Raw genomic sequence first — 24068 nt, 5'->3', positions numbered from 1 at the left:
TTATAGCTTTTAATGTTAATAAATAAATCCTTCAGTTCACTTCAATTTATTGTCTTAAGGACCCCTGGAGGGGTTATTACATAAGGTGTGGGTTTTACATAAGCCCCGCGTTATGCATGTATAATTAGCGTTATTTAAATCGACCAATCAGAAGCTGTTCGAAGAAAGACGGGAAAGCGATGTCAACAATGTCAGGAGCCTTCTCCCTGTGCAGAACATAAATTCACAATGATTGCGGGGGGGGCGCCGTCAATTAGAAACGCAGTTCGGTGACAGGATGACGTGACCTCGAACAACCAACGAGCTCTGCTTATTGACACACACACACACAAGCACGCACGCACGCAGACACACACACACACACACACACACGCACACATACGCACGCACACACACACACACGCACACACACACACACGCACGCACACACACACACACACGCACGCACGCACGCACGCACACGCGCACGCGCACGCACTTACACACGCACACACACACACACACGCACGCACGCGCACACACACACACACACACGCACGCACGCACACAATTCAATTGCTAGCGGGACGAATCGCATCTATGAATCTAAATTTCCTCACTTATGCTGAAGCAATCAACACCCTAAACCACTACTACAGCCCCAGGCGTCACGAGAAAGCAGACAGCTACAAGCTGTTCCGCGTTGCCTACTGGAAAAAAGGACAATGCAAGCGTTTCTGGTCGAATTGCTGCACATAGCATACAACCGCAAATCTGTAAACGTGCTATACCGAATTATGAGAGATTGGTTTGTTTGCGGCGTACGCTCAACTAAGCTAGGCAAGCAGTTACTCACGAAGGCAGAGTATAAACTGTGTGCGAGACCGAGGCGCTGGCAATTTCAGCATAAGCAGCTGACAAGGATGCAAGACAAATGAGTGTAGAACCGCCAACCGGTGCTCGAAATAAAAACCAGTCATCTTTGAGCACCTCCTGATCACCACAACTGAGCCGCACCACACGATGCACGATGCGAAAGCTCCAAGCATGACGGTAACGCGTGTCTATTGGCAAAAGCATGCTGTTTTCATTTTGGGCGGCGAAGGAACTTGGCGAAGACGTGCTGCAGCAAACCAGCACACTCAGAAGCGGCGAAACGACCAGCGAGTTTAAAGACAGAAAGTACAAACCTCATGGAACAGCATTGATAGCGACGGGGTGTACGGAACATCCGTCTGGACGCTAATTTTCCAGATAAGAAATGGATTATAACCGCCGTTAGGTCACATGTTTTGTTGGAGAAAGGTGGAAATGTCCGGGGAATCAGGCAAGAGATGCCCACGGTGCGTCATATCGCGACAAGTTTACGACCGATAATGCGCACGATGGCCGAGCGTTAATGTGCCCCGAATGAAGTTGTTTTACGCGAAAAAGGTGCCCGTGCTGGGTGAAGCTAAACTGTCAGTGCAACGCGGCAATGTGGCCGCTGCATCTCCGCCTATGTGCTTGACTTTTCAGCACCGAGTCTGCGCGAACGCGATGTGATTACCGCACTCGGTAACATGGGCGTGCCGATTGGACAGCTGATTGAGCCGGATTTTGCGGCAGAAATGAGGCCGACCAATCTTGTAGTGAACAGACCACTCGCCGGATACACCGACGTCTCTTCAATATACCGGAATTTCCTCACGGGTCCTACCGCCAGCCTGAAGCAGTAGGTGACGGCGGCACAAAAGTTATGTAAGGTTAGATCTATTCCTTAAGCTCTCCGCGATAAGGTATCATCTGAAATAAATCTCTTAGTGTCACTGTTGTTTATTTGCAGGTGGACCTCGTAAAAGGAAGCAAAGTTTCCGTCCGAGATACTCCTCGGCTACCAGCTACGTTTGCCACTTGTACACATGTTTGTGTCCCAGAGGCACGAATTCATTTACCGGGCCGCACTATTTCGCCTTCGCGCCAGACAGCGGTGTACAAGTGCAGAACTACAAAACCAGTCGAAAATTTAAACCGTGGGAATGTGAATTGCCACAAAGTCCGTCAACGCCATAAAACCCCGTCTGTAACGACCTCTTTCGAAGCCACTGCAAGCGAGCAGTCAGACGGCTGACCTGAAATTATGACCAGCGCTGCCTCGTCACTTCCGTATGCGCGCATAGCTACGGAAGCCGAACAAGAGTCCAGCCGGCTACCAGAACGATGTGTGAGCTCTACCGACACAGCAAGTTGGGGTCGTCGAGACGACTGCTGAAACGATCGACCCTATCCATCCGGCCCTATGCGGCTCGTGCGAAACTCGGTAGCCAATAAAACAGGTTTAATTCAAGAGGAGAGTATTGCATTTCTTTGGTCTTTGCTGACCAATTAATCGAGCTGCGCGCGCATCACCTCTGGTTTCTGAACTATCAGGTCGTCCTTCCCTCTCTTCTGCATAAACGCGCCATTGCGCAAAACTCCATGGCCCTAACAAGAAATTCCTTGTTGTTCCACACCATCCAGCATGTCGTTAATGTTACTGCACTGGACATAGCGGCTTACTACAGGTGCCTTTTAGACCAGCTCTACCCTATCGCTTAGCTTCGCCATACTCCCTTATGCAAAACTTCCAACGACCTTCATCAACGGTCCTCCACGCCAAAACGCAGTAGCATGCCATATGACACGGTCCCCACTCGTACCTGCTCAAGAGAAGAGGGCACCAAACATTCTTCAGCCATTCATATGCACTTTGGACAAACACTATCCTAGCGTTTAGCTTCACCTCACCTGCCACATGCAATACTTCCAACGTCCTTCATCAACTGCCCTCTACGACTAAACTCGGTTACATGCCGTATTGTACGGTTCCCACCAATACCTTCACCAGAAAAGAAGGCACCGAACATTCTGCCGGAAATAATATGCCCTTGAGACGAGCCCTATCCTATGACCTGTTTCTTGTGTGACCCAAACGCGATGCGTCCGTAGCCTTTGCGCGCCTCTGCACTCGGGTTCAGGCACGGAGGAAGCCAAAAACCGGCGTTAATGCGGGGGAAACTCACCCTCAACATGAACGTCACTGCCGTCATAACCCCTCACCGGCGCCGAAGCATCCCGCTATCAATCTCCGCCATGTGTTCAACTACCAAAGCAAGTGCCCATCCGTGACTCAGATGACCAAAGCGAGCCTGACAGCACTACCTCATGACGAAAGTTTAGCGAAAGGTACTGGCGGCCACAGCTCTGCCACACCTCGACTGCAAAGCCCTCTACGCTGGCGACCGGCAGTGGTGTGTTTGTTTCGACCCCCTCCAAAGCATCCCTTTTCGGAACCAAACACGCATGTGCTCATTACTAGAGCCTAAGAGAGAACATAGGCACCACTCTTTAAGCGCACCAGCTCATAGCACGCATCAACAGTCCTGTCTCTAACTGAGTAAAGAATCATTTTCCTCAGCACGCCCAACGTGAGATGCATCCGCGTTTGTAGCCTTCCAATTTCTGCAGTCGAACACCATGCAGCCCAGTCCCTTGGACGTTAGTATTCCTAACGGACGTACGCGTCCCACATCTAGTTTTATTCCAAGTTTGTTTACTACTGAATATCACGATAAGGCGACGGTTAGAATTGTCGGTCTCGGTACTTTGGACAAGGCAAAACCAGGTCTACCAGGGTAAACATTGTACCCCACACTCTCTAGCACTTGCCATGTTCCGAGGCGCTGAATTTAGACTGAGTAGACAAAAGGCACAAAGACATCGCTGTAATAACTGCCACATCAAGTAACAAGATCGGCGTGTCTCGCTCGCAAGGTCGCTCCAGCATCCTGTCCCTTTTGCCAAGTGCGTTACCACTTGCGTTGTAGTACGTGCAGTCTTCGCTCAGTAGGCTCTAGTCTTTCATAGCCATTGCCATGCTAAGCTCGTCACGGAGCGCCCACTGCCATGGATACTCTAAAATGTATTTTGCCTGCGAAACAAACATGAACATACAACGGCGAAAACAGCTTCTTTATTGTGCTTCCGTGACACATCCCCGCTTTCGCATTTTGTTGGAGCTCTTTTTCCTCATAGTCCCCGTTTGGGCATTTCACATCCCATTTTTCAATAGGATGCGCCACACCTTGAGATGTCCATCGGAGGCAATTTAGCGCCTTCACCGAGCTGCATCATGGTTACAACCGTGTTTCCACCTAAATCTCTGTATTTTAGGGATAGGAATCTGTACATAGCATTTCAGTCCATACGCATGCATCCGCCGTAAGGTGCAAATAAAATCATGTGCGTAGATGCAGACATAAGGCTGAATGAAAGATTCCGCCGTCTCTGACATTGCTTGCTAATCTGTGTGCTTTCCGCGCGAGGAATATTATCTTAAATAATTGCCTGCAATTACTCGTCGTACACTTCAACGAGAAAAATTGCTAAGAAAAACGTCAAGAATCTGCGTTACTGATAACCTTTAAGGGCTGAGCGTTTCTCCTTATCTGAAATATTTAATCGAAAAACGCTTGCCTCAGAAGGATTCGGATTCTCATTGCACCTGTGGGTCTTGTACAAAAATTACTGTTCAAACAATTATTTTTATTAAAATAATATCGCTCGGCAGACCCGGAGTATAAGGCGCCGTCCTTGGTGGTGTTCGCTCATTGTCCTCGCATAAACCATCCCCTTACATATACAAGTCCTATCAAGCGACTGCATTAATTTGCTGAACAAATACGGATGTTGAGAGATCTTGCTAACTGTCGCAATACGACAGGCTTCTTGATGATGGCTTTTGTGAAACATGCGCTTGTTCTCGTCCTCAGGTAATGTAAAAATGAAGTATACTGTAAATGCGTTCTATCCTAAACATTTACAAAAAGAAAATACAAGTGGAATCAATCGAATGGCGTGAATTATATGTGTGTAAATTCGACAAAAAATTACTTGAATTTTTATTGTGGTTTATTTGATGAGTTTATTTCTTGAAATCAGAATTTGATTACAAGGCGTGGCATAGGGGTGGGAATCCTGAATAATTTTGACCACCTCATGTTCATTACCGTGGGCCGAATGGGCGGTACACCGGCGTTTCCGTAATTCGCACTCATAAAATTTCCGCGCGGAGGCACCGCCTCGATATTGTTCCCTCGAGATTAGTAACGGAACGCTGCAGCCATGGCGGGTTGAAAGCCACACTATTTCTTACTGTGCGTAAGTGCATATTCACCCAAAATTATATTACCACTTCGCAAGTAATATCATTACGGCACCCGCTGTGGTTGGTCAGTGGCTATGGTGTTGGGCTGCTGAGCACGAGGTCGCGGGATCGAATCCCGGCCACGGCGGCCGCATTTCGATGGGGGCGAAATGCGAAAAACACCCGTCTACTTAGATTTAGGTGCACGTTAAAGATCCCCAGGTGGTCGAAATTTCCGGAGTCCTCCACTACGGCGTGCCTCATAATCAGAAAGTGGTTTTGGCACGTTAAACTCCATAATTTAATTTTAATCATTACGGCAAAACTTCCAAAGGCAAGGTGTTCGAGCGCTCTCGTAAACATGTAATCCAGCAGGCCCTAGCTTCCCACTTGTTGCGTAACTGTGCTTTTCATCGTCCGAAGGAAAACATTCGAATTGAAGGAAGCACGTCACATGTCTGGTTGGCAACCGTGATTGTCATTTACACCAACGTGTCCGCTATGAATCAAGAGCGCACTGTAACCGGGTTGCTGCCGCTTATCACGTGACAAAACAATGACAAGGCATTCCTCTTATCGCTATCAGGGCTTGTCGCGAGATGATCACATCATCACCTTAAATCGCCCTGCGTCGCTGCCCTGTCACTTTGCCAATATGAGCATACAGGGGATGCTGCTCTGGATCTTATCGAATTACACCATATTCATGGATTCTTAATGACGACACTTTCAGTGAATAAGAGTAGCCTGAGAGGCGTTCTGGGCCAATCAGAATTCAGAAGAGTGGCAAATTTAGCAATATGGCGTAATTCGGCGACGTCCATCCGGGTAAATGCGCTTGTCTTTCATACGCTGCATGTTCGAGAGCATTGCAATAGAATTTTTTTTATTATTTGTTTCGGTTCTCATACGAATCCGCAGGCTGAGTTTTGTAAGAAATCGTAACCATATATTTGTTTCTATTATCTGCTGTAACCCCGCCCATGTAATACCCCGACAGGGGGGCCTTAAAGAAAAGTAAATGATGATGATGATGATGATGATGATAATAATAATAACGATGATGATGATGATGACGACGACTATGATGATGATGATGATGATGATGATGATGATGATGAAGAGCACAAGCGGACACGCTACGAGATTCGTTTAATATTTTGCCAGCTTTCTTTCGGACGCAGCAATAATTAGGCAATCTATAAAAACAAGAAATTTCTGTAGAACCAATCTCAGGATGACTTTGGTGTAAGGCGATTAGCATGATTTTAAAGCATCCGCACATTGTATTGCTGAAGACGCCTTTATTTGTGATCTGAAGTGGTCATTCTGAAATTTCTGTGGCATCGGCTGCATGCGACATATATGGCATCTGGGATCAGCCCACTTCACTACTGCACGTGCTCGCCAAGGTCGGCCGTCACCATAATGCATGACAACAACGTAGTGACGAGGGTTGAATGACGAAGAAATGACGTTAATCGAACAACGAAGGCACTATGATGACAATGGCATAGCTACGGTGGGAGGACAAATCTCATATGATAAGAATAGTGTAACTGCGACAGCTTGAAGTTGCCGGCATGCGGACAATAGGATCACATGGAGTTTTAGACGACAATAGCTGGACAGCAACTGTTTCACGACAACTTCAGGACGACGACTCTAGGATGAATACGACGTGACAGCGACCAGCTGTTGGCAGCTGTATGAAGCGAAACAGATGACGGAGATTGAATGATGTAAATTTAATAATCCTGACCGTATCCCGACAACGGAATGACGCCAAGTCTGTGACGATGAGTGTATAACAACGGCGGCATGACTATTGGAAAATGATGATGGCATAACAACGGCGGCATCAGGGCAAAAGAAGGTAGACGAGCTTATGACGATAAAAATTACTGCGGTGTGTTAAGTGATCGGGGAGGGAGAGTGCGCGATGAGAATGATGTACATCAAGGTACGGAGCGGTGAAGACAACTTTACATCGGAAACAATGGACGAGTGCAAGAAAACATCGACGAAGGATTCAGGCGCCGCCGGCACAAATTACAAAAAAGAACAAAGCGACCATTAGGCACCCTACACGATGGTTTAGGTAGCAGAAAAGGATGGAAGAAGAAGATGGGAGAGAGAGAGAGATCCTGGAACGGTTTGGTGGTACTGGGACGCAAGAAAGAACCAAGTAAATCTGCGCCCGCCGGGACCGAGACTGAGCCGTCGGGCATCGGGCCCCGACTTCTAGACTCCTACTGGCAGAACATCCACTGCCCAACCACCTGAGCCTAGTACAAACTCCAACCTCGTGACCACCTGGAGTTCCCCCAAGGAGACACCTGTACCTTCCATGGACGACGGCGCTGTGTTCTTCACCTGCGTGACGACGTGCCCGAACTGTTGGTGCTCCGCACCCCTCTCTCATTCCGCTGTCCTTACGTATTCGCAGAGTTCTAGCCACTATGGGGCTTAAATTGCAGTCGCCATTTGAACTTGTTATTCTATGCCTTGCTCTGATTAACGGGAGCTGTGATATAAAGAGTGTAATGCGTTCTTCTCACTGTCTTTATGTGTAAGTTTTCTTTCCGCTTTCTGCGTGCGAACATACGTACATTCTTCCTGAACTAATGAAACCAAACGCTCTCATTTATCATGTGAGCAGAAAGCTTACATACGAATGATATTTCAGGTCGCTTTCTTTAATTGAACCTTTACAATGACGACGGTGGCGTGATCGACGACGGCACGATGCAAATCGGATGACGACGAGAAAATGACAACAGAACGACCAGGATAGCATGAGGACGAAGGTGTAAAAAGAACACATGAAAGCAATATGATGACGATGACTTGAATAACGAGGACGATGGAACAACGACGGCATGAACAAAGTCTGAGTATGAAGGTGCAACGAGTTAATAAGCCATTTTTTTACCTGAAGCGCGCAAGAAACAAAAAGATTTGTCCCGTCTACTCGTCTGGCACCTGGTGTTGTTCTAGCTTCTGTTTTTCTTTTTGGTGGAATGATGACAATGCAAACGACACGACAGTATCACGAGCCACGAACGCGTACCTACTCCATCAAGGTAATAGGTAGCTTTGTTCAATGGTCCGGGTAAAGGATTAAAGACATGTCCGGACAATTGAAGTGCTTCAAGAGTCCGAACAATGCTGATCGCAATATCGCGCGGAAGACCCAGAGTATAAGGTTGCCACCTTAGTGGTGTTTCCTCCTTATCCTCGCCTAAACCGTCTCCTTAGAAATACAGGTTGTATGATGCGACTGGATAAATTTCCTGAATAAATATGTATGTGGAGATTCTTGCTAACAGCTGGTATTTGACACTCGTCCTAATGACGGCTTTGAAGGCTCCTAATGACGCCTTCCTCCTAGGAATATGCAAATATGAGGTCGTAGGCTCGGTATTGCAGGGAATGCGTTCTGTCCTAAAACGTTTACAGAAGAAATAAAAGTGGTATCAATTGAATGGCGTCAATAATAATTGTGTAAATTGGACATTAAAATTTCTTCGTTTTTATTATGCAAGCTTCAACTATTATTTTGTTTTATTTGTGTATTGTCATCTATAATGATCATGTGATCAATTTAGTGCGCGGTGATTGGATTTAAAGAGAGAGACAGAAGTCATAAGGGAAAGGTAGGAGCTAGATTAACCAGGCTGAGATTGGTAGGCTACCCTGCAATGGGGTCGCGGGCAAAGGAATTGAAAATGGAGAAGTAAGAAAAGAGCTCACAGTTTGCAATGATACAAACACAAGCGTTCATCACTGAGTCAGTCACAGGTGGTCATACAGGCTGATGCATTTCAAGAAACGCTCCGACGCCACTGTGGCCTTACGCATAGCACACGCACAAGGTAACGGGTCCAAGATGCCTGTTAAAGTGCTCTCGTCTAGGTGTCCCAAAGCTTTCCGATGGGCTCCCTGCTAATCTTCTTATGGGGGGCAGTCACACAGCAAATGTTTGTTCGCTTATTCGACATCGCATATGATGCAATTCGGACTGACAGCCATTCCAATCACGAATTGGATCTATATTGCTCAAGAAGTACTGCCCCTAAAAATGTTTTCGTACTACCGCATCCCCTTTATTTGTGGCATAGACACCGTGATGCTTTCGCAACTGTATACGGTTAGATTAAATGATCGAAAATCAGGTCACACAACTCCCATCAGAATATCACAGACTTCACTGACCTGTTTCTAGGCCGGTAACAGAAATCCGTGCGCCAGTAGATGCACCAGAAAGCGAGGATCCTTGCTGATGACCGGCACTTAAATCAGTATTGTGCGTCTGGCTTCCGGTACGGTGTGTGCTTCCGGTACCATGTGTGCTTCCGGTACCATGTATCGTGTGACCATGTGCTGGGCCTGTAAACAAGAGATTTATTTCACGAACGTCAAATTCTACATTTCCGTGAGCTTGCTGAAGTTCTCTATGTGATTGAAAAATATAGGATTTATTCGATTATTCGAGTGTTAAATAATTGTGCAATTAGTATGAGGAGATCACTTTTATCTGCTTGTTTCATTTTGTGTGGTTTTCTATAAAACACACTGCTTTAATCCGGACTGAATTATTGCGTTTTGTTAGGATTCTCGTTAGGTAATGCTACCCCTAAAAAGGTCCTTGTAGGAATGAGTTTTTTTTTAAAGGAAGTAGACTTATCCTAAAGTTAACCCTTTTAGAACTCTCGTATATGCTTCAGTATTTACTGACACGATTTGCTGCACAGTATCAGAAAAAGAACTCACCCGTTCCAAAAGCGGTCACTACAAGCTCTGGACCAGTAGTCGCACCAGTATTCAATGAACCTTGTCGGTTATGCCTGTTTGAATCAGAACCGGAGGATTGGCCAGGAGTTTGGGAGGAGCTTGATGTCCCACTGGTGCCTATAAGTAACAGGTTTATTTCTCAGATGTAAATTTCCGTGTTTACCAGACATTACGAAGGTTATGTGAGTGAAGAAATGAATTGTAGGAGATAATAGATTACATTGCTCCAACTGGCAGTAATTACTGTGAGGCGACGAATTGTTCCTTCCGCGTTCTGTAAGTATCTATTATTTCTCTTTGATTTGTTCATTATCTTATACGGGTTCCCAGTTAACGTTAGCCAAGGTCTAAGTATATGCCAAATCCCTCTATGAAGACCCAGACAAACAGTTGGATACGTTCTGGAGCAATACAGAGTAAAAAGAAATTTTGAGAGTTTAGTTGTCAAATCCGCAATTTTATTACAAGGCCTGCTATAGTGGCGGCACTCCCGTATAATTGTGACCCTTCGGATTCATTACCGGAGGCCAAATTCACGGCACACCAGCGTTTCTGTAACTGGCCGACCCTCAACATACCGCCGATAAGGCCCGGCCTTGATCCTGCAACGTCAACGTGAGTAGCGCAATGGTGCAGCCGCTAGGCTTCCATAGCGGGTTGAAAGCCACAATATTTTTTTACTCTGCATAATTGCATAGTTAACCAAATTTATATTATCCGCTTCGCATGTAACGTTACAGCAAAACTTCCAAAGGCAAGGTTTTAAAAAGCTGAGGTAAACGTGTAAATTGTAAGATTCTAACTTCCCCATTGTAAGTGTTTTTTTCGTCTTCCTAAGAAAAACGTGCAAATTAAGGGAAAAAGCACATGACATATCTGCTTGACAAGCAGAATTGTTAGTTACTCAAACGTGTCGTATTTGAACCAATAGCGCATTGGGGCCGGTGTGCTGCCGCTTTTCATGTGACAGAACAGTGACAGGACATACCGCTAATCGCTCTCAGGCCTTGTCGCAAGACATACACATCACCACTGTAAATCAACCATGCTTCGCCTGCATCGCTACCCTTTAACTTTGTGAATGTAGGTTACGAGGACTACTACTTTAGGCACTGTCGAATTCCATCATATTCTAGAATTCTGTAATGATGGCATTTCCGGCCAACGAGAATGGCCACAGATTCCTTCTGAGCCAATCAGCATTGACAAGATGGCGGATTTCATAATTTGTTCGAACTTGACGATGGCCAGAATGGCACCTCTGGATAAACACAATGATCTTTCATACGCGGCATGTTTGCGAGCACTGTAATCTGGGAGGGCAAGCGGGCACATTACGTGCGGACTTCATTTAGTATTCCGCGGGCTTTCTTCAGGACGCACTGATAATTATGTAAGTAACATAAACAGCCATTTGGGCACATTTGGGCATAGCCAACCTCAGGATAACTTTTGACCTAAACCGGTTAGCAATGTAATAATATAGTGACACACTGCATTGCTAAATACGTCTTTTTCTAATTTGTGAACGGGTCATTCTGAAATTTTCATTGCATCGGCTATATGTGGCATACATGCTATCCGGGATCAGCCCACTTTGCTACTACGCATGCTCGCCAAGGTTGGCCATCACCACAGTACATGACGACGACTCTATGACAATGCCGCCGTCAAGAGGTTGGAACAACGAAATAATGACTTCAGTGGAACAACGGAAGTGGCACGATGGCAACAGCATGGCGAAAATGAAATGACGATTCTGCACTGATGACAATAGTGCAACGAGGACCGCGTGACGTTGACGGCATGCTCGGACTATGATGAGAACGCGTGTTTGGCGACAATAGCGCGCGGCGACCGTTTCACGGCGAGCGTAGGGCGAACACGCTATGACGAGGATAACATGATAGCTACGGTATGACAGAAATTAATTCACAGAGGTGTCATGACATACACGCAACGACCAGGACAGCATCGTCACGGTGGTATGACCATGGGTGGTTTGACGACGAGTGTATAACAACGGCGCAATGACACTTTGGAAATTATGGTGGCATAACGGCGAAGGCAAAAACAGAATGGGAAGTCGACGAGCGTATGACGATAACTAAATGACGACTACGGCTTGAGATCGTGTGACAGCAGCATCACGCGAATCAGATGTGAAGAGAGACTGACATGAATAGAACGAGCCCGTTTGCATCACCACCACGGAACCACAGCGAACGTATGAAGGCGATAGAATGACGACTATAAGACGAGAATAAGAGCAAGAAGGTGGAATGAAGGTGGAATTTCTGGGGGTGAATTTGTTCATAACTGAGAAGACCAAAAGCACGAAAGACACAAAGGCGAGACCTTTCCTATGTCCCCGTCTCGGCGTTGATTTTTCGCGCTTCTGTTATCCTTCTCAGTGAAATGATGGCGATGTAACCACCACGACAGCATCGCGACCACATACCTACTGCTAGAAGCTAATAGGTAACTTTTTTCACTGGGTCAGGGTAAACCATAAATACAAGCGCGTTCATGAATCGATAAGGTCAACTGCTTCAAGTATCCTAAGAATCCTGATCACAATAATGCCTAAACAGCGTGGCTTGCCTTATGGAATAGCCAACAACTTGCATTTAGTCGCGTCCTCCTAGAATGGTTCGGCATATTTTTAAACATCGGCTAATATTAACTAGGAAACCCAGTATACGCCGACTGAATTATCTGTTATCGGAATGCACGGTAGAAAATGTCATTCCAAACAGTGTTCCGGTACAACAGCGCCCTCTTTATTTTAAATTGACGTCAACATTTTTAATCCGCTGTACATCATTAGCATATCATTTAGGGAAAAAAAGCCACAGAATTGGGAAGCAACATATCAGACACATCACTCACCTGCTCCTTGTTCGTTCACTGCAATTCCTGTGCCAGCAGATGCACCAGAATGCAAAGAACCCTGTTCGTGAACCGCACTTAGGTCGGAATTGTGTGTGTGGCCAGAGGTCTGAGATGCGACTGTGGCACCACTTGTCAACTGATCTTGTGATGTGCCTATAGAGAACAGGTGCATTTTTCAGGTGAAATTTTTCATTTACGAGTAGTCGTTCAATTTTTAAGACTGAATGACTGAATTGTAAGAGTCAATTGAATGGATAGAATGGTGAAAGTCGAAGTGATTATTTTGAGGCGAAACAATCTTTCCTTTTGCCTTATGGGAGGATCATCATATTGTGAAATATCATATATAATTTTTGCAGTTTTATATATTGCACACTGGTTCATTACGGCTAATTTGTTGCATGTTGATAGATTGCGCACGAGCAAATGCCTTCCCTAACAAATATTTCGTGCCACTGCATCTTGCAGCACAATATTGGAAATATCACCCATTCCTACAACGGCCATTACAAATTCTGAACGAGTAGTCACCACAGTACTCGACGAAGTTTATTGATGACGCACATGTAAATCAGAACTGGATGTTTTGCCAGGGGTGTGGGAGTTGCTTCTCGTCCCACTTTTCAACTGAGTTTGTGTCACGCCTGTACTGAAGGACTTTTTTCAGAAACAAAGTTATACGCTTCTTAGACGTGCTTAACTTTTGGGACAAAAAAGTCTTGCTCGATGATGCCTTCTATCAGCTTGCAAGATATGACGTAGTTTATAAATTATACATTACGTTTTAACTCTTGGAACATAATTTTAAAGATTATTTTCGTCTCACATACATATTTTAATTATATGTAAGACACACTGACCTTTAAGCGCTAAACGCCGAGTTTAGGAGAGCACCTGCTAGTGTTATAATGACTGTGCCGTTATCGTGAAAGTGCCGATTAGCCCATTTATGACTCCACAATTTGCAATGAAATTGGGAATTTCGGAAGTTATAGCAACATGTTTACTTGCTCTCTAACCGTGCAAGGCGTAATAATAGAGTTGACGGGATTGTTCGTTCCCTACTTTAAGACGCATATAATTCTAGCAGTACTTGACAAACGTTTTATCACATTGTGTCACTCCCATTTACCTAGGTAGTACTGCAAGCCTACGCGCCCTACGCTTTCTTGCCCATTACAATTTCTGTTCGGAAATAGAAGAAAACCTACTATACAAAGATCGCAAGCACCTGTAGCTAACATTTCTCGATGTTATTTTATCTTGGTATCACATATCTTTCTGCTCCTAGTCAATTTCCCTAAGAAATACTAAAGTACAATACACGCTCACCCTTCCCGCAGGAAGGTTCTACTCCATCAGATAGCTGAAGTACGTACAATCGCACGCAAATATTACAAATCCGCATGATGCGAATTGTTCTTTATATCGAACACGTGACACTTACTGACGGATGCTCATATGAAAGTACACTCTTCTAATTACCTGGACAATACATATACTCACTTGTCGACCTCTGCTACCAGTGCTAAAAAGGCGCATCCTTGCCACAAATGCAATGTTCAGGGTAGGTATTATTTCATTAATTTTATAACGCGATTTGCATCTATCTATCTATCTATCTATCTATCTATCTATCTATCTATCTATCTATCTATCTGTCTATCTGTCTGTCTGTCTGTCTGTCTGTCTGTCTGTCTGTCTGTCTGTCTGTCTGTCTGTCTGTCTGTCTGTCTGTCTGTCTGTCTGTCTGTCTGTCTGTCTATCTATCTATCTATCTATCTATCTATCTATCTATCTATCTATCTATCTATCTATCTATCTATCTATCTATCTATCTATCTATCTATCTATCTATCTATCTATCTATCTATCTATCTATCTATCTATCTATCTATCTATCTATCTATCTATCTATCTATCTATCTATCTATCTATCTATCTATCTATCTATCTATCTATCTATCTATCTATCTATCTATCTATCTATCTATCTATCTATCTATCTATCTATCTATCTATCTATCTATCTATCTATCTATCTATCTATCTATCTATCTATCTATCTATCTATCTATCTATCTATCTATCTATCTATCTATCTATCTATCTATCTATCTATCTATCTATCTATCTATCTATCTATCTATCTATCTATCTATCTATCTATCTATCTATCTATCTATCTATCTATCTATCTATCTATCTATCTATCTATCTATCTATCTATCTATCTATCTATCTATCTATCTATCTATCTATCTATCTATCTATCTATCTATCTATCTATCTATCTATCTATCTATCTATCTATCTATCTATCTATCTATCTATCTATCTATCTATCTATCTATCTATCTATCTATCTATCTATCTATCTATCTATCTATCTATCTATCTATCTATCTATCTATCTATCTATCTATCTATCTATCTATCTATCTATCTATCTATCTATCTATCTATCTATCTATCTATCTATCTATCTATCTATCTATCTATCTATCTATCTATCTATCTATCTATCTATCTATCTATCTATCTATCTATCTATCTATCTATCTATCTATCTATCTATCTATCTATCTATCTATCTATCTATCTATCTATCTATCTATCTATCTATCTATCTATCTATCTATCTATCTATCTATCTATCTATCTATCTATCTATCTATCTATCTATCTATCTATCTATCTATCTATCTATCTATCTATCTATCTATCTATCTATCTATCTATCTATCTATCTATCTATCTATCTATCTATCTATCTATCTATCTATCTATCTATCTATCTATCTATCTATCTATCTATCTATCTATCTATCTATCTATCTATCTATCTATCTATCTATCTATCTATCTATCTATCTATCTATCTATCTATCTATCTATCTATCTATCTATCTATCTATCTATCTATCTATCTATCTATCTATCTATCTATCTATCTATCTATCTATCTATCTATCTATCTATCTATCTATCTATCTATCTATCTATCTATCTATCTATCTATTTGTGTCTCAAACCGTTTTCTAGCTCATCTGCGTCTCGGGCTTTTATATGATCAAATTTGTAGCGGGTTGAGCTGCTGTGCTCAAGAAGGAGGGTTCAAAACCAACCATTCGACCTTCTTGGGCGACTGAACGCGCGACGCTGCGTACTTCTGCGCCGCTCTTCAACGAACCTGCTTGATGCCGACATTGTTCACGGGGATGGGACACAGGGCGTGTGGCACGAGTATGTACCACTCATCAATAAAGCTCTTTCACGCTGGCATGGATCACTGAGTATGTGCCACTGGCTGTTTGGCCTGAGAGGGAACAATTCCCAGTATTCTCTCGCACCGTCGCACAATGCATCGGAGACGACGCGAGAAATTCTCGGCCGCACTCCGCTTGACGGCACAATGCCCAGGTGCAAACCCGCAGGCACCTTTAAAGTGACAGTAAAATTAAAAGCACCGCGAATAGTTATACACACGACGTGAAAACTAACTTTACTTGCACGAGTTCCGGTGTGCTTTATATGCTTGAGTGTTCCTTCTGTAAGTTACAATTTATCCATGAAACGGGACAACGAATAGACGTCAGGTTAGACAGATATCTCGCGGACACAGCTAAATAGCTTCCCAAATCCTTCGCCGAGCATTTCAGCCGAACAGGTCACACCTTTGATCAACTTAAGCTCTACACCCCCAATTCAAATTTCCGTTCTACGCGACACCGAAAATAGAAAGACTTAAACCTCATCCATATGTTCAATACATTGTAACCAGAAGCCATAAACGTTTTAACGGGAGCTTTAGAATCTATTTGCTATGCTAAATTTCTAGCTATAGGCAACATTACTTATTTATTTTCAAGCAAAAGTTCTATTGCGCCATGTCACTGATGCTCATTTATCGCGTCGCAGTGGCCTTGAGTCACCAGAGCGTGTGTGTGGGAGTTGTCGCGCCACGCGGCTGCTTCCTCTTCGGAGAGGCGTCGCCGCTGCGCTCGCTCTCAGCCTATCCGCTGCGTTACCACGTGACTAAGCGAGGCCGAACCACGCAGGCTCTCCGTGCAGCCCAGAAGCGTTATTAGACTAATTGAAGTTTTCAAAGTAATATGCGCAACAAAAATCGTTAAGTACCATTTGCACGCAACCTGCAGGCACGATAGCGTTGGATGGTTAATTCATTATACCAGCAAGAATGCTTATGTTGCGGGGAAACTCCAACAATGCTTTTCAGTGTTTCTAACATTCATAGAGCGATGCACCGGGTTCCTTGCAACTCCATCCAAATTGTGCTTGCATCCGTGGCACGCGCAAGGCGCCGCATTTTTGCCAGAAAGCTCGCCTTCGTACACAGCGTTTCCCGCTAGTGTTTCCTGCTGGATATTACGGTACATAGGCTGCAGTCGCCGGGAAGCGTGACAAGTAGACGGAGTTATTTGAATGCTATCGTATTCCACTCTTAAAGGCAAAGCTGCAGCGTCCTCCAAACTGTTTTCTATGGACTTGCTTTCTGCTGTGGATTTATTTGTGTAGTATGCGCCGACATAGCACGAAGCGGTCAAGAGCTGCTTTACACAATCTCTCCAAAATTCTTACTGACGCTATGCTAGAATTTCTACCAAGAAAGTATAGCTTGTTGTCAGCAAATGAATTATGCATTCCGTCTTTTCGCCACCGGAAACAAAAAGAAACTAATCTTAGCGTAACAAACTTATCAACAATGTTTCTGAAGCTTGATAACTGGCAAGCGTGGGTGCAATGGCTTACCTGATATATAAAACTTCTGCAGCTTAGCCAAGTTGTTATTACCTGGGTTTGGCTGTGTCAGTTTAGCCTCGCAATATACAAAATGTTATAAACAATGGCGTTTACCTTTTTTGAGAAGTAGAAATGACTGCAATAATCGCTTTTTCTATTTTTTCATCAAACGAAATTAAAGGGAACACAGCTAAGGGCGTCTCATTCGATTATCTGAGAGGTATGAGACATGCTTTTTTAACTTCAATTACTTCCTCTTTGGAGATAGAATTGAGGAGGTACAATACTAGGGTTTCTAAACGAGCCAATTTACAAACCGTTCTATTGAAAAACGAAGCCAAGATATGACAAACGTTCCACTCAATGGAAGTGGGTAGTAGATAAAAAAGTATACAAGAAGCCATCACTGTCATACTCTTCTACAATTATGTGCGGTATTACAACTAAAAATCTGCACGCTCACTTATAAACATGCGCGGTACAACTAGCAACAACTATTCCAGTTAGTACAGAGCCTGAGTAAAAAGCTTGGCGGCAGAGCCATGAAATCGGCTCCGGAACTTCCTGCGGCTTTCGTTCAATCGAGTGGATCATTGCGCTAATGGCACTTTGGGCAGCTTGCTTCAATCTTGGTGCTTTATTAACGGTGATTTCGGTCTCCACTTGTATAAGGACTATGCCGAGCGCTAAAATTATTACTTTTCCCTTGTAAAGCGTAAAAGCCAACAAAGTGAGGCGTTTGCCACCAAATGCAGCCGTTTCACACATCCAAACAAGACATACAGCTGCTCCACGAACAAGAAAGAGTACATACTTTAAATAAAGGGAAGCCACGTCACTTATTTTTGTTTTTTCAATACAAATGCTCTTACTGAAAAAGAGGGTTCTCATGGAATAAAAAAAATATGTAAACATATATAACGACAAACGGCGAGGCACCAAATTCCCAAGAAAATGGTGGCTGCAGCCGCATCCAAATGTATTCTAGTAGAGCATCAGCAAGCGAACAGACGGGGAGAGAAATGTTTTGTTTTATCTTCGACAATTTTGCTAGCATGCTCCATGATTGATCTCACGTCCGCGCTTGTCGAAGTGTCTGGTTACTCGATAAAAGGCGTATCTACGCACGTAAGTGTTTGCATATATATATATATATATATATATATATATATATATATATATATATATATATATATATATATATATATATATATATATATATATATATATATATATATATATATACAGAGTTTTTTCCAGCTAGTTTTAGACAGAGTTTAAAATATGCCGATGCACTCTACGGCGACGCGACCAAATGCATGTGGCTCACTTTCGTAAGTAGTGTCTTACGAAATCTTTCGTATTTGGCTTAATCAGATAATTAGTCAAGATTAATTAGGCAACTTCTGAAGCAACAAAGTTATGCAAAAATTTCCCTTCACGACGCAGTAGAATGCCTCGCAAAACGTCTGATTAGACAGTTTCTAACTTGCTATCTGTCAAGTATTAGTCTTTTCCAGCTTACTCTGGATGCCCGCGAAATATAAAAAAAATACCACGGGGCATACCCACTTGCGCGCCATGATTGCAGCGCTCCCAAACTGCGCGCGAACAAACAGATATAGATAAAACAAAACTCTTGCCAAACTTAGCTGTAATACCCTATATCTCTTTACACACACACACACACACACACGCATATATATATATATATATATATATATATATATATATATATATATATATATATATATATATTTATATGTATGTGTGTGTGTGTGTGTGGTCAAGGTGCAGTGAAGAAGCGGAAGTCACAGTTACGCTCGGTATGAAAAATGCGACCCGTCGCTGTGCCTCCTGAATAGCGCTCTACGACCCCTGTTTTTGACGTTGCGACAATATATATATATATATATTACTTGTGCGAATTTACTTGTGCGATATGTATATATTTTACTTGTGCGAAAGCACGGACATGAGGCCTAGAATTGAAAGCGCCTATTGAAGCTCAAACTGTAAAATTTTCGTGTAGAGAGGCAGTCATGGGATGCATCTCACTTCTGATTCGAAATGCGCTCCTACTTTGAAGAATAAGGGTAAAGTGTTGAATGAGAACAGTACCATTTTAAGCGATTGAATATTTGCCCTCATCATCAGTGTCACTTATTCCGGCGAGTTCCCTTCTGACATTGCTTTCACAGCGCTTTATATGAAGCGTACATTTTACATGTCTCGAGAGGTTGCTCTCTTGTGTGCCTAACATGAAACAACTGATACTTCGAGATGCGACGTTTGTGTAAAGATATTACATATTAAATTCATATTCCGCAAACAAGATGAAACCCACCGAAGAAATGAAATTTCCCAATTCTATTTGCACCTATATGGTTTTCAGGAATGTGACAGTAAAATAAATGACATGACACGAAGTTTTCTATTCAAATAAAATTTTTGTAGCCTAACAGGATATAATCTTCTGAAAAAAAAATTTAACTTTCATAAATGCTCGTCTGACTCACCTGTTCCTAGTTGTTGCCCTGGGAGGCCTGAGCTAGTAGACGCTCCTGAAATTGACAACCCATGTTGACGACGCACAGATGAATCGACATTGCCTATTTGACCGGAGCCTTGGGAGCTGATATCCATACCACTTGAGAGATGTGCTCCGCCTGCATAGGGCACGTTGAAATATTCTCTTGTTTATATCGGTTCATTAGTGATGACGAAGCAGATGTCAAATAAAGCTGGTATGCATTTTATTTATTCGATGTATCAGCGTGTCTGTGCAGCCTCTTAAATTGCCTGTTGAAATCCAGGCTTGCAAAGTAGGTGCCCTCCATATGATCTGCTTCTCAAGTGTTTCTTTTTGTTGCGAGCCATTATTTGTGCTGAGAAAGCGTAGGTGTCTTGCGCATGGAAAAAAGACGGGTCGGAAGCTCGGATGGCAGGCTGTAATTGCAGAGTGAGCAAGTTTCCTTGTACATGATTCGATTGGGCTCCGCAGATAGCTATTGCTGAGACTCTTCGATTTCTTAGAGACGCCTCGATTTCCTTGCCTGCATTGGACAATTTGCCTCGTTTGCCAAGGAACTATAAGAACAAATGCGAGAATTTACCCAACGTCATCATCATCATCATCAGAATCATAAGCGTAGCTTTAAGTCCACTGCAGGGCGAAGGCCTTTCCCAACGAACCCCAAGTACACCTGTATTGTTATAGCTAATTCCACCTTGTACCTGCATATTTACTAGTTATCGAATGTACCAGATTACAGCTGATAACTCTCAGACCGAAGGACATTTTCAGGATGGGGAGCCGATCTTCAGTATTGCATTGCTAGCCTCCACTATTCGCTGCGATCAGTGAGATTACAATTCTTGAAAGCGTGGAATGCGCTAATGTTTGTATGTCTCTGTCACAATGAACACTGCTCAAGGTGTCGCGCACACGCCTCCTGTTGATATTATCTGGCCACAATAATGGCATCGTCCACCGTTGCCATCTAAACGTTGAGGCCCCATCCAAAAGCGCAGCCGGAAAATCGAGTTGAGGAACGCTGCACTTAAATTGCGGCATCGAAGAGAAGCCGATGGACCCTAAGCTTGCTTGGAGCTTTGGTCATACTTCTCAGTGCGCCGCGTTGTCACTGCGCTTGTGCACTGTCATGATATTTAGCGCTGTATCTTTATGTGCTTTAAACAAACCAGGCTGTAGTGGGTACATTAGGATGCAACACCAAAATCCGATACCTTGCCACTTTGACTCACGCGTGTGCGTGACTCTTCGTTTATTGTGGGCCTTAGGTTGAATCATGTAGAGATGATCTACGTACGCCCCAGAAAGTTTGTGTGCGTCACTGCTGGAAAGCACCATCTGTCAGCGTAAACACATTGGTTCTTGTTTGCTCCGAAAAATGAGAACATACCAGACATTCTCGCAAGTTCCGTGTGCTTCAGATCAGCCTACAGCTCAAGTAACGACACTCCAGTTAGGGCACTCAAGTGTCCGTGTGCCGGGGCCGTTGGTTATAATGTTGGATATGCAGTGCAACAATGACATATGTTATATTTTATAGACATATTTTAAGATGCTCATTAGATAGAGATGCATTCATGCTGGATTTGTCGATTCACACGATTAGAATATATAGCTTTAAAACAATGCAAAAAATCTGAGAATTTGCCTCGCTACATCTAGTACAGAAACTACAAAGGCTGTAAAATTGTAACATGACTCTACCAACATGCAATATGGTTTGTGGATTTCTTAACAAGAAAAATTAAATAAAGTACGTAACCAAGCAACAATGTCATCTGATTAAAATTGTATAGTATATTTGGCAGTGGTGGCTAAAGTTGAAGTCAAGTATGAATAATAAAGCGAATATGTATGCAAGCGCCAAGCAATTCCCTGTACTTATTAAGGTGAAAGCCTTAAGTGGCTCATGGGTTGGAAAATCCCATGTCCGGCGTTATCGAAAACTTGACATTCCGGCGTTATGGCACCAAAATTCCATGGCACCAAACTGATGGGAGTCGAACTGACAGCCATTGGCGGGAGTCCAGCGCATGGCCTTTGGTGTTAAGGCGGTTTTTCTTACGGCACCTGGTTAAGTTGGAGTTAATTAAGGCATTCCAACCCACCAAGTTTGATGTCAATTAGGGCAAAGTTAATTGAGGCACTGGAGCCCACGAACTTTGGTGGGAGTGGATTCACCTCTTCTGGCAGGAATTACAGCGTAGAAAACACGAAAAACATATTTTTCTTGATTTGCGGCTAAAGCTGTCATCATGCAGAGTCATCATCAATTGCCATAAGGAGTCGGTGTTTATTATACGGTGTTTCCTATTCTCCTGGTGCAAAATCCTTGTTTTATACTCTCGATTTATATTCTTGTTTAGTTCAAAACGAGTCGACCTGATAGCACTCGAGTGCTTGACTCACAAGTTGAGTCCGCCCAACGGTCTCTTTACTTTAACAAAGGTTTATACTTTTCCTGCCCAGTGAAATATTTACTTCTGCATTGCATGCGTTACTCTTTTCCTTACAATATCGTTTGATGCCTACAGACTCACACGTCGTTTCTGTAAATGGGTTGGCTATTATGTTTGCATTGGAATCCAGGACACCGCCAGCAGAGAACGGCAATAAACATATTTATTTAGGGTAATTGAAAAAGAAAACGTTCCGTGTTCTCATGCAGGTCTATGAATTTTTTTAGTTCTCGATTCAAATTTACAATTTCTTACGGATTATTTGCCACGTGTGGTTATGAAGCCCTCTAGAAAATGCCGCGTTATACAAACTTGACATAATTTATACTGTTAGAACCTGAAATAGAGATCACGCTACTTGATGCGCTACTAACTGAAAACATAAAACTGAGAATCGGGAGTGTTATAAACACCGAGGCAATGTTCGATATTTGACTCACCTATTCCTACCTCGTTCCCCGCCAGCCCTGAGCCAATAGACATTACGTGAACCACGTGACCCGCATGTTGGCTCGCCGTTGAACCGGAATTGTGTAATTGCATCGAAGTAGTCGAACCGCTGGTTGTGGAACCTGCCAGTTGATCTGTGCCGCCTAAACAGAACAATGTTGTTTTACAGAGATGAAGTTCACCGATGACAACAGGCACATGAACTTGCAACCCACAAAGCTATCCTTATCAGAAGCTTATGAACTCCTTAACGGTATTTGCTAAAGTAGATAAAACGCAGCAGAATGTTTTAAAAGCTCAGATAGGATTACATAGAGCGTTCTAACTTTGGTGTATTTAGCACAGAATATAGTGGACAGCCTAATAACTGTTATATGAGTTTTATAGCCTTGCAACACGGGTGGTCTTAACTGTGCTTCCTGCGACCTCGGTTACATATAAGTGAACTATTTGCAGTAGCCAAGGAAGTGAACAGCGGATAGACCAGTAACCAAGGCTAAAAGCGAACCGAGCTTGGCGACCTCGGTTAAAAGTAATCGCCTCCTCCCCCGTCTGTAATGATATTAGGTATTTAAAAATAATGAAGTATAAATATTATAAGTATACCAACTACCTAACTTACTTAACTTATGTACACCATGCAGTTTAGAAAAGCAGTCTGACGAATTGTGTGCGCCCGAAGACCTGCAGTGGCTACATTACGCTGCTTCATCGCGTGTCTGAGCAAGGGCGCCAGCCATATGGCTAGCTCCGATGGCAAAGAAGAAGAAACCGCTGCTATGTTATCAGGGCTAGTGTGGATACTCGCTGTGTTGTTTTTTGCTTTACGTGCCGCGCACATCAGGTGTCGAAGCTAGTGTTAATTCTGAAGATTGGTTGAAGGATTTTATAATTATTTCACTGTCATAGCTGACTTGCATGCTTTGCGAAGCGTATTTTCTTCCACGGGTTCCAAGAAAGTGTACGAGGCACAAAGAAATTTTCTGGATATCTAGACGTTCGGATTACTTATATTTGAGGCCAC

At 43.2% G+C, this 24068-nt stretch overlaps 1 protein-coding gene and 1 long non-coding RNA gene across 4 annotated transcripts in view; one reads left to right on the top strand and one right to left on the bottom strand.

Annotated features, from left to right (window-relative positions):
• The window catches only part of LOC126543400 (uncharacterized), a 61864-nt gene extending 38682 nt beyond the window's left edge, over positions 1-23182 (bottom strand). Inside the window, exons 1-5 of the mRNA XM_072284837.1 lie at positions 23035-23182; positions 20119-20268; positions 12833-12988; positions 9920-10057; positions 9362-9535 (exon numbers count right to left, since the gene is read on the bottom strand). Of these exons, the coding sequence (XP_072140938.1) occupies positions 9362-9535; positions 9920-10057; positions 12833-12988; positions 20119-20268; positions 23035-23137 (721 nt within the window). The 5' untranslated portion in view covers positions 23138-23182. The remainder of the gene's footprint in view (positions 1-9361; positions 9536-9919; positions 10058-12832; positions 12989-20118; positions 20269-23034) is intronic.
• Positions 1-24068, top strand: part of LOC129380638 (uncharacterized) — a 251218-nt gene that overhangs the window by 222639 nt on the left and 4511 nt on the right. The window lies entirely within an intron of this gene.

The sequence above is a fragment of the Dermacentor andersoni genome, chromosome 10 (assembly GCF_023375885.2).
Source record: "Dermacentor andersoni chromosome 10, qqDerAnde1_hic_scaffold, whole genome shotgun sequence".
NCBI classification, from domain to species: Eukaryota; Metazoa; Arthropoda; class Arachnida; order Ixodida; family Ixodidae; genus Dermacentor; species Dermacentor andersoni.
This window is presented reverse-complemented; position numbering and strand designations above follow the sequence as displayed.